General features: G+C 51.7%; 1 protein-coding gene across 1 annotated transcript in view; it reads left to right on the top strand.

The window, feature by feature from the left end:
* Positions 1 to 14,446, top strand: part of snx33 (sorting nexin 33) — a 35,994-nt gene extending 21,548 nt beyond the window's left edge. Inside the window, exon 2 of the mRNA XM_072492676.1 lies at positions 14,165 to 14,446. Within this exon, the coding sequence (XP_072348777.1) occupies positions 14,165 to 14,418 (254 nt within the window). The 3' untranslated portion in view covers positions 14,419 to 14,446. The remainder of the gene's footprint in view (positions 1 to 14,164) is intronic.
* Positions 14,447 to 14,946: the final 500 nt, after the last annotated feature.

Raw genomic sequence — 14,946 nt, 5'->3', positions numbered from 1 at the left:
GGTGGGTGTGAGTGAGTGAGTGTGGATGGGTGTGAGAGAGTGAGTGTGGATGGGTGTGAGAGTGTGGATGGGTGTGAGAGTGTGGATGGGTGTGAGTGAGTGAGAGTGTGGATGGGTGTGAGAGAGTGAGTGTGGATGGGTGTGAGAGAGTGGGTGGGTGTGAGTGAGTGTGGATGGGTGTGAGAGAGTGAGTGTGGATGGGTGTGAGAGAGTGGGTGGGTGTGAGTGAGTGTGGATGGGTGTGAGAGAGTGGGTGGGTGTAAGAGAGTGAGTGTGGATGGGTGTGAGAGAGTGGGTGGGCGTGAGAGTGTGGATGGGTGTGTGAGTGAGAGTGGATGGGTGTGAGTGAGTGAGAGTGTGGATGGGTGTGAGCTGAGTGCGGATGGGTGTGATAGTGTGGATGGGTGTGAGTGAGTGAGAGTGTGGATGGGTGTGAGCTGAATGTGGATGGGTGTGAGAGTGGATGGGTGTGAATGAGTGAGAGAGTGGATGGGTGTGAGTGAGAGTGTGGATGGGTGTGAGTGAGTGAGAGTGGATGGGTGTGAGTGAGGGAGAGTGTGGATGGGTGTGAGTGAGTGAGAGTGGATGGGTGTGAGTGAGTGAGAGTGTGCATGGGTGTGAGCTGAGTGTGGATGGGTGTGAGTGAGAGAGTGTGGATGGGTGTGAGTGAGAGTGTGGATGGGTGTGAGTGAGTGAGAGGGTGGATGGGTGTGAGTGAGTGAGAGTGTGGATGGGTGTGGGTGAGTGAGTGTGGATGGATGTGAGTGTGAGTGCATGGGTGTGAGCTGAGTGCGGATGGGTGTGAGAGTGTGGATGGGTGTGTGAGTGAGAGTGTGGATGGGTGCGAGTGAGTGAGTGTGGATGGGTGTGAGTGAGAGTGGATGGGTGTGAGTGAGTGAGAGTGTGGATGGGTGTGAGCTGAATGTGGATGGGTGTGAGAGTGGATGGGTGTGAATGAGTGAGAGTGTGGTTGGGTGTGAGTGAGAGTGTGAATGGGTGTGAGTGAGTGAGAGTGGATGGGTGTGAGTGAGGGAGAGTGTGGATGGGTGTGAGTGAGTGAGAGTGGATGGGTGTGAGTGAGTGAGAGTGTGCATGGGTGTGAGCTGAGTGTGGATGGGTGTGAGTGAGTGAGAGTGTGGATGGGTGTGAGCTGAATGTGGATGGGTGTGAAAGTGAGAGTGGATGGGTGTGAGTGAGAGTGTGGATGGGTGTGAGTGAGTGAGAGTGTGGATGGGTGTGAGTGAGACTGTGCATGGGTGTGAGCTGAGTGTGGATGGGTGTGAGTGAGTGAGAGTGTGGATGGGTGTGAGCTGAATGTGGATGGGTGTGAGAGTGAGAGTTGATGGGTGTGAGTGAGAGTGTGGATGGGTGTGAGTGAGTGAGAGTGTGGATGGGTGTGAGTGAGACTGTGCATGGGTGTGAGCTGTGTGTGGATGGGTGTGAGAGTGTGGATGGTGTGAGTGTGTGAGAGTGTGGATGGGTGTGAGTGAGTGAGTGTGGATGGGTGTGAGTGAGTGAGTGTGGATGGGTGTGAGAGAGTGAGTGTGGATGGGTGTGAGAGTGTGGATGGGTGTGAGAGTGTGGATGGGTGTGAGAGTGAGTGTGGATGGGTGTGAGAGAGTGGATGGGTGTGAGTGAGTGAGTGAGTGTGGATGGGTGTGAGAGAGTGGGTGGGTGTGAGTGAGTGAGTGTGGATGGGTGTGAGAGAGTGGATGGGTGTGAGTGAGTGAGTGTGGATGGGTGTGAGAGAGTGAGTGTGGATGGGTGTGAGAGTGTGGATGGGTGTGAGAGTGTGGATGGGTGTGAGTGAGTGAGAGTGTGGATGGGTGTGAGAGAGTGAGTGTGGATGGGTGTGAGAGAGTGGATGGGTGTGAGTGAGTGTGGATGGGTGTGAGAGAGTGGGTGGGTGTGAGTGAGTGTGGATGGGTGTGAGAGAGTGAGTGTGGATGGGTGTGAGAGAGTGGGTGGGTGTGAGTGAGTGTGGATGGGTGTGAGAGAGTGGGTGGGTGTGAGAGAGTGGGTGGGTGTGAGTGAGTGAGTGTGGATGGGTGTGAGAGAGTGGGTGGGCGTGAGAGAGTGAGTGTGGATGGGTGTGAGAGTGTGGATGGGTGTGAGAGTGTGGATGGGTGTGAGTGAGTGAGAGTGTGGATGGGTGTGAGTGAGTGAGTGTGGATGGGTGTGAGAGAGTGGGTGTGGATGGGTGTGAGAGAGTGGGTGGGTGTGAGTGAGTGTGGATGGGTGTGAGAGAGTGGGTGGGTGTGAGAGAGTGGGTGGGTGTGAGAGAGTGAGTGTGGATGGGTGTGAGAGAGTGGGTGGGTGTGAGAGAGTGAGTGTGGATGGGTGTGAGAGTGTGGATGGGTGTGAGAATGTGGATGGGTGTGAGTGAGTGAGAGTGTGGATGGGTGTGAGTGAGTGAGTGTGGATGGTGTGAGTGAGTGAGTGTGGGTGGGTGTGAGAGAGTGGGTGGGTGTGAGTGAGTGAGTGTGGATGGGTGTGAGAGAGTGGGTGGGTGTGAGAGAGTGAGTATGGATGGGTGTGAGAGTGTGGATGGGTGTGAGAGTGTGGATGGTGTGAGTGAGTGAGAGTGTGCATGGGTGTGAGTGAGTGAGTGTGGAAGGTGTGAGTGAGTGAGTGTGGGTGGGTGTGAGAGAGTGGGTGGGTGTGAGTGAGTGAGAGTGTGGATGGGTGTGAGTGAGTGAGTGTGAGAGAGTGAGTGTGGATGGGTGTGAGTGAGTGAGAGTGTGGATGGGTGTGAGTGAGTGAGAGTGTGGATGGGTGTGAGTGAGTGGGTGGGTGTGAGAGAGTGAGTGTGGATGGGTGTGAGAGTGTGGATGGGTGTGAGTGAGTGAGAGTGTGGATGGGTGTGAGTGAGTGAGTGTGAGAGAGTGAGTGTGGATGGGTGTGAGTGAGTGAGAGTGTGGATGGGTGTGAGTGAGTGAGTGTGAGAGAGTGAGTGTGGATGGGTGTGAGTGAGTGAGAGTGGATGGGTGTGAGTGAGAGTGGGTGGGTGTGAGTGAGTGAGTGTGGATGGGTGTGAGAGAGTGGATGGGTGTGAGTGAGAGTGGGTGGGTGTGAGTGAGTGAGTGTGGATGGGTGTGAGTGAGAGAGTGGATGGGTGTGAGTGAGAGTGGGTGGGTGTGAGTGAGTGAGTGTGGATGGGTGTGAGTGAGAGAGTGTGGATGGGTGTGAGTGAGAGAGTGGATGGGTGTGAGTGAGAGTGGGTGGGTGTGAGTGAGTGAGTGTGGATGGGTGTGAGAGAGTGGATGGGTGTGAGTGAGAGAGTGGGTGGGTGTGAGTGAGTGAGTGTGGATGGGTGTGAGTGAGAGTGGGTGGGTGTGAGTGAGTGAGTGTGGATGGGTGTGAGTGAGATTGGGTGGGTGTGAGTGAGTGAGTGTGGATGGTGTGAGAGAGAATGTGGATGAGTGAACGTGATTGTTTTTAAAAATTAATTTAAAATTAAAGGGATGCGGCTTTGCCCTTCAGAAGGTGGGGGTGAGCTGCCGTCTCGAACCGCTGCTGTCCTTGAGGTGTAGGTACACCCACAGTGATGTTAGGGAGGGAGTTCCAGGATTTTGCCCCAGCGACAATGAAGGAACGGCGATATATTTCCAATCAGGGTGGTGAGTGATTTGGAGGGGAAACTCCAGGTGTTGGGGTTCCCAGGTATCGGTTGCCTTTGTTCTTCTAGATGGTAGCCATCGTGGATTTGGAAGGTGCCGTCTGAGGAACCTTGGTGAATTACTGCCGTGCATCTTGTAGATGGTCCACACGGCTGCCACTGTTCGTCGGTGGAGGGTTTGAATGTTTGTGGAAGGGAGAGCAATCAAACGGGCTGGTTTGTCCTGGAAGGTAAGAATAATAATAATCTTTATTAGTGCCACGAGTAGGCTTACATTAACACTGCAATGAAGTTACTGTGAAAATCCCCTAGTCGCCACACTCCGGCGCCTGTTCGGATACACAGGGAGAATTCAGAATGTCCAATTCACCTAACAAGCACGTCTTTCGGGACTTGTGGGAGGAAACCGGAGCATCCGGAGGAAACCCACACAGACACGGGGAGAACGTGCAGACTTTGCACAGACAGTGACCCAAGCCGGGAATCGAACCTGGAATCCTGGTACTGAGAAGTAACAGTGCTAACCACTGTATTACCGTGCCGCCCAGTTGTCGAGTTTCTTGAGTGTTGTTGTCGCTGCACTCATCCAGGCAAGTGGAGAGTATTCCATTACACTCCTGACTTGTGCCCTGTAGAAGGTGGACAGTCTTTGGGGGGGGGGTCAGGAGGTGAGTTACTCATCTGGGGCGGAATTCTCCGCAATCGGCGAGATGTCCGCCGACCGGCGCCAAAAACGGCGTGAATCAGTCCGGCATCGCGCCGCCCCAAAGGTGCGGAGTCCTCCACATCTTGAGTGGGCGAGCCCTAATCTTGAGGGGCTAGGTCCGCGCCGGACTGATTTCCGCTCCGCCAGCTGGCGGGAAAGGACTTTGGTGCCCCGCCAGCTGGCGCAAAACTGACTTTGCCGGGCGGCGCATGCGCGGGAGCGTCAGCGGCCGCTCACGGCATCCCCGCGCATGCGCAGTGGAGGGGGTCTCATCCGACTCCGCCATTGTGGAGACTATGGCGAAGGCGGAAGGAAAAGAGTGCCCCCACGGCACAGGCCCGCCCACAGATCGTTGGGCCCCGAAACCGAGCCAGGCCACCGTGGGGGCACCCCCCGAGGCCACATCGCCCCACGCCCCCCCCAGGACCCCGGAGCCCGCCCGCGCCGCATTGTCCCGCCGGTAAGAGAGGTGGTTTAATCCACGCCGGCGGGACAGGCATTCCAGCAGCGGGACTTTGGCCCATGCGGGCCGGAGAATCGCCGGGGGTGGCCCGCCAACCGGCGCGGCGCGATTCCCGCCCCTGCCGAATAACCGGTGCCGGAGAATTCGGCAACCGGCGGGGGCGGGATTTACGCCAGCCCCCGGCGATTCTCCGACCCGGCCGGGGGGGGGGGGGGGGGGGTCGGTCGGAGAATCGCGCCACTGTATTCTGTGATATTTGTTGATGAACAAATAGTGGCCAGGTCACTAGGCAAACCTTTGCTGCTCTACGTCAGAAAAATGCCTTGGGATCTATAATGTCCTGCTGAAAACACTTTGGGGCCTTGGTTTAATGCCTCATCTGAAAGATGGCACCTTCAATAGTGCAGCACTATCTCAGCGCTGACCCTCTGACAGTGCAGCACTCCCTCAGCGCTGACCCTCTGACAGTGCAGCACTCCCTCAGTACTACTGACCCTCTGACAGTACAGCACTCCCTCAGTACTGACCCTCTGACAGTGCAGCACTCCCTCAGCGCTGACCCTCTGACAGTGCAGCACTCCCTCAGTACTACTGATCCTCTGACAGTGCAGCACTCCCTCAGTACTGACCCTCTGACAGTGCAGCACTCCCTCAGTACTGACCCTGTGACAGTGCAGCGCTCCCTCAGTACTGACCCTCTGACAGTGCGGCACTCCCTCAGTACTGATCCTCATACAGTGCAGCACTCCCTCAGCACTGACCCTCTGACAGTGCGGCACTCCCTCAGTACTGATCCTCATACTGTGCAGCACTCCCTCAGCACTGACCCTCTGACAGTGCAGCACTCCCTCAGTACTGACCCTCTGACAGTGCGGCACTCCCTCAGTACTGATCCTCATACAGTGCAGCACTCCCCCAGCACTGACCCTCTGACAGTGCAGCACTCCCTCAGTACTGACCCTGTGACAGTGCAGTGCTCCCTCAGCACTGACCCTCTGACAGTGCAGCACTCCCTCAGTACAGACCCTCTGACAGTGCAGCACTCCCTCAGTACTGACCCTCTGACAGTGCGGCACTCCCTTAGCACTGACCCTCTGACAGTGTAGCACTCCCTGAGTACTGACCCTCTGACAATGCAGCACTCCCTCAGTACTGACTCTCTGACAGTGCAGCACTCCCTCAGTACTGATACTCTGACAGTGCGGCACTCCCTCAGTACTGACCCTCTGACAGTGCAGCACTCCCTCAGTACTGACCCTCTGACAGTGCAGCACTCCCTCAGTACTGACCCCCTGACAGTGCAACACTCCCTCAGTACTTCACTGGTAGAATTAGCCTGGATTCTAGCCTCAACTTTAGAACCCATGCCTTTCTGGAACACAGAGGGCAGGATTCTCCGTTTCTGAGAATAAGTGTTGATGCCGACGCAGAATTTGTGGACTTTCACGACTGCAAAACTAGCGCTGAACCAGGACTGATTCAGCGACCGTTGAGGGGCTCGTACCGGCGCCACGTGGAACATAATCGATTCTAATGAGAGACGGGGCCGGATTCCCTGGGTCCGTGATTGACACTCGGGAGGCTGACAAGCTGCAGCCGCACATACATATTACACTCCCCACACACACTCATCCCAGCCGCACACACACATTACACTCCCCACACACACTCATCCCAGCCGCACACACACATTACACTCCCCACACACACTCATCCCAGCCGCACACACACATTACACTCCCCACACACACTCATCCCAGCCGCACACACACATTACACTCCCCACACACACTCACCCCAGCTGCACACACACATTACACTCCCCACACACACTCATCCCAGCCGCACACACACATTACACTCCCCACACACACTCATCCCAGCCGCACACACACATTACACTCCCCACACACACTCATCCCAGCCGCGCACACACATTACACTCCCCACACACACTCAACCCAGCCGCACACACACATTACACTCCCCGCTCACACTCATCCCAGCCGCACACACACATTACACTCCCCACACACACTCACCCCAGCCGCACACACACATTACACTCCCCACACACACTCATCCCAGCCGCACACACATTACACTCCCCACACACACTCATCCCAGCCGCACACACACATTACACTCCCCACACACACTCATCCCAGCCGCACACACACATTACACTCCCCACACACACTTATCCCAGCCGCACACACACATTACACTCCCCACACACACTCATCCCAGCCGCACACACACATTACACTCCCTACTCACTCACCCAGCCAACAAGATGCTACTAGTTGTGCTGCTGTGCGCCATAAGCTGATGGGTCGGCTGGGCTCAGAGGGCACCCGGGGGAGGCCTGGGGGATACCTATACGACCCATGTTCACAGTGGGCTGTTAGCTGCATGGCGTCCTTGACGGCTGTGGTAATGGTGATCCGTGCCCATCCATACCCCACAGCCCACCTCCTGGCCACCCCCCGCTACTCTCCACCCCCCCCACCGCCCCCGGCCCTGGCAGAACCAGCCAGCAGCACAACTGTCAGCAAACTATGGTGATGTTGGACACTTTCCGTCCCCTCTCTCTCTCCCTCAGCAGCTACAGCACTGGTTTCAAGATTTTTAAAAGCACAACTGAACCGCGGCGTCGGGAACTCGGCACATCGGAGCCGGAGAATCGCGGAGGTCCCGGAGAATACCGCGCCAGGCCCGCTAATGACATGCAAACGGTGTTTACTGTGCGTGCGTTCTGGACTGCATTGACCCCGCTGCCGAGGTGACAGAGAATCGCAATTTGGCGTCAAACCGGGGCCCGCCGCTACATGAACGGCAGAATCTATTCTCCGCCCAATCGCGTTCCGCCATTTTTCCGTAAGCCAATGGAGAATCCACAGAGTGTTCTGTGTACTTAGTGACAGGAATGATATTTATACAATTTAGCTACATTCTGATTCGGACTTTCAGAATATCAAACGTTTGTGTATGTTTTACTTTTGCTCAAATATCACTGAGTCACTATTTTTGTAACTGGATTGTAAACACAATCATCCTTGTGGGAATGTTTCTGCGTTTCCAGTTCATGATCATGCTCTGGAATGTGGTGGTTTTCTCCAAAGTGAATTGTTTAGCTCCGCATCAGAAACTGCTGGCAAAATGCACACAGCCTTTTACTCAGCTTCGTTCACAGGCTGTCTCTTGTCCCAGCGCAGGGGGCAAATATTTTGTGCTGGCAAAGGAAGTCCAATTCCTAGGAAAGGAAGGTGAAATGAAGCAGTCAGGAGTAGACGAGGAAGAACAAATGAAACTTTCTCGCTCAAGGGAGAGCCGAGCTTGCAGTTACACAGCCCTCCGTGTGGCCCACTGTTTTTCACTGCCAGTGAAATGCACTTGAAGGTCCGTCGCCATGTTTTCTGGGTAGATAGGGCTGACGGATACGTGAGGGCATGGAGTATGGAATGCTGGGGGTGAGAGACAGGGGACGATCCGGTGGTGGGGGATATAATGAGATGGTTACCAAGTTTACAAATTAACGCACTTCTCTCCGACTTCTTTCTCTCGATGTAACAGAAATTTCAGGAGGAAAAGAAAATAGCAAAAGGATATTTTTAGTTTTAACTGGCCATTAAAATATCATGGTAATTTTAATATTCTTTAATGCAACTCATCAGCCCCCTCCATTGGGAAAATGAGCAATCAATGGGAAGGGGGATTTTCCTCTACAGGCAGCATTGCAGAGAGACAGTGCTGCAGTTAGGGTCAGCGAACATTTGTAATGTTACGAAAGCCAGACTGTCCTTTCCCTGAGACCGGCAAACGCTTTCTTCAGTTTCCTGCCTCACTGTTTATGCTGCGCTGCTTCATGGGGGATGGCTGTCATCCAGGAGTGCATTTTTCCAAAGCGACGGGCTTGTTTGTCCTCTCTCGCTGGGAAATGCTCATTCTGTCCTCACTGCCACAATACTGACATTTTGATCTGCCTAGTAACAGCCGTGTGGGAAGGAAAGCTCACTTCAAACTAAATTTGATTGCCGTTCTCTTTCCCGTTCATTCAATTTCATTGTCATTTATTTCCTCTCCTTTCCGCTCCTAACTTTTCATGTTCCTCTCTTTCTGTTTATTCTATTTGATGTCCCCCACCTTCCTTTTCGTCACATAGTGGCATACTGCTGAAAAACCAGAACAGGTCAGACACCCACATTTGAAAGAAGACTGAAAATATTCTGTTAAGTGCTTTCCTGATAGTTCTGTGACTAAAGCCTAGCGTGCAGTGAAATTTGGGAGTGTGTAGACTGGAGGCCCCTGGTGTCTCCTGGGTCAGCACTGAATTAGCTATTTGTGGTCAGTGCAGGTAGTAAGAGTTCTCCCATTCCTGTGGTCTCATTTATGCTTAATGTTCTGGCTTGAACTATTTCGAGTTCAACCAATTAAACTAAATCAAACAAACTGATAGACAAATTAAACGGGGCAACTCCTTAAAGGGCCACTGCCCTAAATAGAAACAAAGTGCAAGTAAAACTTAAACATCAAATCAAAAGGTGATTAAAAGGGTCAATAAAGCAGCCCACACCCTGCGGTGCCCACTGAGCACGGAAGGCCTCGATAGTGACCGTGGACACTGCATGCTCGCTCTCCGGAGATAACCGGACGCAAATGAAGCTGCAGAAGAGGGGAAGACAGTCGGGTTGGACGACCCCCTCGGTCGCCCGCTGCCTGGACCTGTTTATGGCAAGTTTTGCCAGGCTCAGGAGCAAGTTCACGAGGAGGCCCTCCTCCTTCCCCGCACCAGGAGCCTGTAGAACAAGAGCATGGGGCTGAAGTGCAAGAAAAACTGCAATTAAAAGTTTGTCAAAAACTGAAAAGAGGGGTGCAGCCTAAAACATTTAAACAGGCACACGGTCGACGGACTCCACAAGGCCGCGGAAAAAGCAGGCATCTTGGGAGTTTGTGAAATGAAATGAAATGAAAATCACTTATTGTCACAAGTGGGCTTCAAATGAAGTTACTGTGAAAAGCCCCTAGTCGCCACATTCCGGCGCCTGTTCGGGGAGGCAGGTACGGGAATTGAACCGTGCTGCTGGCCTGCCTTGGTCTGATTTAAAAGCCAGCAATTTAGCCCAGTGTGCTAAACCAGCCCCTGAACCGATGCAATCTACAGATATATGGTACTGCTGCCGTTCTGGCCTCAATCAGTCTGACTGAAAGGTGACCCTAATTGTTGGCCTCCACATCTGGTGTTCTATTCCTGGAATGTAGTTTCATACAGCACGGGTGGAGGCTGTTCGACCATCATCTCTTTGCTGACTCCTTGAAGAGTGGTCTACAAAGCTGCAGATCTTTCAATTCCAGTTCCCTTGTGAAATTCCCGTTGAATTTGCCTCCAGTTTCCTTTCAGGCAGCACATTCCAGATCATAACCCCCCACCCCCCTCATATCCTCAGACTGTGCCCCCTGCTTCTGGACACACCCGCCATCGGGAACTTCCTTCCTGCATCCATCCTGTCCAGTCCTGCTGGAATTTTATAGGTTTCTATGAGATTCCCCCCTCATTCTTCTGAACTCCAGCAAAAAGAATCCTAACCGACTCAATCTCTCCTCGTACGTCAGTCCCGCCATCCCAGGAATCAGTCTGGTAAACCTTCACTGCACTCCCTCTAGAGTAAAAGCATCTTTCCTCAGATAAGGAGACCAAAACTGCTCACAATATTACTTTCAGGGGGGTTTGAACATAATTTTGATTTGCTGTGATTTGGACTGGATCGTGATTTTAAGTTATTCCCCCATGACCCCTATCTGCAAAACAAGAACTTTGATTTGGAAGGTGATATTTTCTGAAATCAGTCCCAAGATCTTTGGCAGACATTAGTTTTCAGAATGCAGAATCACATGAGGCTCTCTAGTGGGGTGCAGGGTTCACTCGTGCCTGACGCTGTGTCGCTCCTCACCCCCTCTGGGGGACTCCTGTAATCTGGCACATCATAATTGAAGGTTCTTTTGTTTTTCTATCTCCGTAGATAGTTCAGGCAGTGTCCTATTTGCCCCCCCCCCCCCCTCCTCCACAAACACCCTGGCTCCCTCCCCCCTTCCCTTCCCTTCTATTGGTGCAGAATCGAGGGTATCTGGTCTCCAGTGCAAAGTTTAGTGCTTGTACCATTTGTTTTTGCAGAATTCTGTTGTGAACTGTTTTAATAATAAGAGTATCCAACTCCCCCCTCCCTGTACATTGGTACTGAGTGGAGGGTACCCTGTTTCTCCAACACAAAATTAGTGTTTGTACCGTTTGGCCTTTTATATATTTTTTACTGTTTTAATAAAAAGATATGGCTTCAGTTATTAACCTTTAGCCGGCCGCGCTCTGTTGCCTGTCAGTGCTAGGTTAACGGGTGTGGGAGGAATTTCAGCTCACATCCTATTATGTATCATTTTGATCATGGGAGTGGCGATTAGGATTAGTTCAAGGACAAATAATGATCTTATCTTGTGTGCTTGTCGAAGCACCATTCAGAGATCTCGTCAAATGCAACAGCTAAACACCACTGACAGGCCTCGTCGAATGTAACTATTGAAGTGTCATTATGGGCCCCAGCCTAAACTTACTATTTTGAAACCTCGAACCAGAAGCCTGATCTAGTGTGAGAATTGAAATACTACTAGTTAATAAACTAGCTGCGCCATGTTTGTGGTGCGTTAACTATACTTCCCGTCAGTGATGTTTCCATAGTTACACTGGTCTCGGGTTCATATGGGAATGCATTTGGTAAGAGGGCTAGAACACGGAACTATGGAAACGCTGCAGACTGGAGCTTTAGTGTAAGAGGAGGTGCTTGAGAGGAAAGTCTCTATCCAGTTAGGCAATTTTCTGAATCTTCCTGCTGCTGTTTAGAAGTCACTTAACACAGGATTGGACTTGTTCTTCATGACCCTGTTTGGCTGTTTGAATCCTTGGTGGCTGAGCAAAGACACATTAACTATTCCCCTTAACTATTCGCCTTCAACAGCCAGTTAAAAAGAATTGAAACTAATTCTTCATACATGACTTAAACTTTAATTGAATCCATTAACAGTTTAAAATATGAAAATCCCATTAAAGCTCATTCTGCTTGGAAAACAAAATAACTTTCCAGCCAGTTAAGAGGTGCTGGGAATACCTTAATTAGTAGCTAATTGTGTAACAAAGAAGCCAACTGTTATACATTTATTGGGTTAAAGATTAAAATTTGTATATTTATGGGTCAAAGGTTAAAAGTGATGTATTTAATGAGATACCTGGGAACCCCACCACCTGGAGTTTCCCCTCCAAGTCACTCACCATCCTGACTTGGAAATATATCGGCCGTTCCTTCACTGTCAATGGGCCATATCCTGGAACTCTCTCCCTAACAGCACAGTGGGTGGACCTACACCTCGGGGACTGCAGCGGTTCAAGAAGGCAGCTCACCACCACCTTCTGAACAGCAACTAGGGATGGGCAGTAAATGCCGGCCTTGCCAGCGACGCCCAGATCCTGTGAATGAATAAAAAAATAGTCAAAATATTGAATATGTGACTTGATGATATAGATCAGGGCTAGTCATTGTGGGATAGATGTTGCAGGTATTTAAAGTTTGTTTATCCATATTAGACTCCAGGAACAATCTGGCCCAGTCATCATGTTGCTACAGTAATGGATTTCCCCTGTGAGAGGCGCTATGTCTGTAGTACAAACTTTGTATTGGTTAAAATCTGATTAAAGAAGCTTCTGCAGAGGCAGCACGGTGGGACAGTGGGCTAGCACTGCTGCCTCACGGCGGCGAGGTCCCAGATTCGATCCCGGCTCTGGGTCACTGACCGTGTGGAGTTTGTACATTCTTCCGTGTTTGCGTGGGTTTCGCCCCCACAACCCAAAGATGTGCAGGGTAGGTGGATTGGACACACTAAATTGCCCCTTAATTGGAAAAAATGAATTGGGTACTCTAAAAAAATATTTTTAAAAAGAGGCTTCTGCAGAGCTTAGTGTGAAGCTGAGATAGGCTGAGATGGACCAGAACTGTCCAAAACGTGCAATGTTCAGGTTACCTTCAGCCTCATTACCATGGACCTAACATCATCCAGGGTCCCTTTCTGTCACCATGAAGTGAATGTGTAGCAGTGCTCGGTGAAAGCTTCGCTCTGTTGCTGACAATCGTCAAACGGCTAACCAGCAAATACCTCTCGGCTGGTGCATGAAGAATTGTTGCTTCACTGAGGTACAGGGGGGGGCTGTTGGTGCCCGAGGAATTGAATTCCAACAGCAAGTAAAGAATTTACCTCGGCAAGTTCCAAGAGCTGCCCGGCTACTGAATTGCATTTGAAGTATAGCCACTGGTGTGGGGGATTTTCTGGCCCCCCAGCCGCCTGTTTCTCGGTGGGAGACTCGTGGGCGGGATGCGCTGCTGGCGGGACCTGATAATCCCGCCACCAGCAAACGGCTGGAGAATTCCGGCCACTGTTGCAAGTAGCAGCCAATTTATGCACAGGAAGTTCCCACAAACTAATGTGATCATGAATAAATAATGTTTTTTGGTGAAGTTGATTGAGAAATCAGTATTGAAGCCAGGACATAAAGAGAACTTCTTCAGAATGTTGTCAGGAGGTCGGCATGGTGATTACCACTGCTGCCTCACCAGCGCCAGGGAGTCGGGTTCGATTCTGGCCTTGGTGACTGTGCGGAATCTGCACGTTCTCCCCGTGTCTTCATGTGTTTCAACCGGGTGCTCCGATTTCCTCCCACAGTCCAAAGATGTGCAGGTTAGGTGGGGTTACAGGGATAGGACGGGGGAATGGACCCAGGGACGGTGCTCTTTCAGAGGTTCGGTGCAGGCTAGATGGGCTGAATGGCCTCCTTGTGCACTGTAGGAATTCTAATGTTCTAATTCTATTCTATGGTCTTTTCTGTCTATCTGACAGAGCAGAGGGGCAGAGCAGAGTTTAATGAAAGATGGCAGCTTTGTCAGCGCAACACTCCCTCTGTATTGCACTGGGTTTGTCAAGCCATGTTCACACCTCGAGTGGGATCTGAATGTCTAACAAGCTGTGTGACTCAGAGGAAAGAGGTGCTACCCACTGAATGGCAGCCGTTAGCACCTCAGGAAAGGGGAAGGAGCTGGAGGGACAAAGAAAACATTTAAGAAATGCTGAATCCGTGGCTTTCAGCCGGGCAATGGTGATAATGTTGCTTTGGAGCCCAGAGAAGTGTCTCCGTTGTACGTTTAAAATAGTAATAGGTTCTTGAGATATTTTGATAAATGTAAGCATTAAAAATCAGGAACTGAAAGGAATGCATGTTGAGGTGGGAGGGTGTGAAATGGGGGCTGAGTGCTAACTGATGGATGTGTGTATGTGTTGGTAACAGGTGCCTTCGCCAAGGTGAAAGACAGCCAGAGGATGAGCGATGAAGGGAAAATGGATCAGGAGCAGGTGGACGGGATGAAGCGGCGATGTCGGGTAGTAGGATTCGCTCTGCAGGCCGAGATGAACCATTTCCACAAGCGCAGAATCGTAGATTTCAAACGTATGATGCAGTCTTACCTCCAGCAACAGATCCTCTTCTATCAGAGAATCGGCCAGCAACTGGAGCAGACTCTACACTTGTATGACACCTTGTAATAAAGCCTGAAATTCCTGTGCTGGAAAAGACTGCTGAGATTCTTCCCCAATCCCCTCGACACATTCACCTCGACACAATACCCTTGACACATTCCCCTCGACACATTCCCCAATCCCCTCGACACATTCCCAATCCCCTCGACACATTCCCCATTCCCCTCGACACATTCCGCTCGACACATTCCCCATCCCCCTCGACACAATCCCCTCGACCCATTTCCCAATCCCCTCGACACATTCCCCAATCCCCTCGACACATTCCCCAACCCCTCGACACAATCCCAAATCCCCTCGACACAATCCCCAATCCCCTCGACACATTCCCCAATCCCCTCGACACAATCCCCAATCCCCTCGACACAATCCCCAATCCCCTCGACACAATACACAATCCCCTCGACCCAATCCCCACGACATATTCCCCAATCCCCTCGGCACATTCCCCAATCCCCTCGACACATTCCCCAATCCCCTCGACACAATCCCCTCGACACATTCCCCAATCCCCTCGACACATTCCCCAATCCC

This window comes from Scyliorhinus torazame, chromosome 30 (genome assembly GCF_047496885.1).
Source record: "Scyliorhinus torazame isolate Kashiwa2021f chromosome 30, sScyTor2.1, whole genome shotgun sequence".
NCBI classification, from domain to species: domain Eukaryota; kingdom Metazoa; phylum Chordata; class Chondrichthyes; order Carcharhiniformes; family Scyliorhinidae; genus Scyliorhinus; species Scyliorhinus torazame.
The sequence above is the reverse complement of the archived record's forward strand: the minus strand, read 5'-3'. Positions and strand labels throughout refer to the sequence as shown.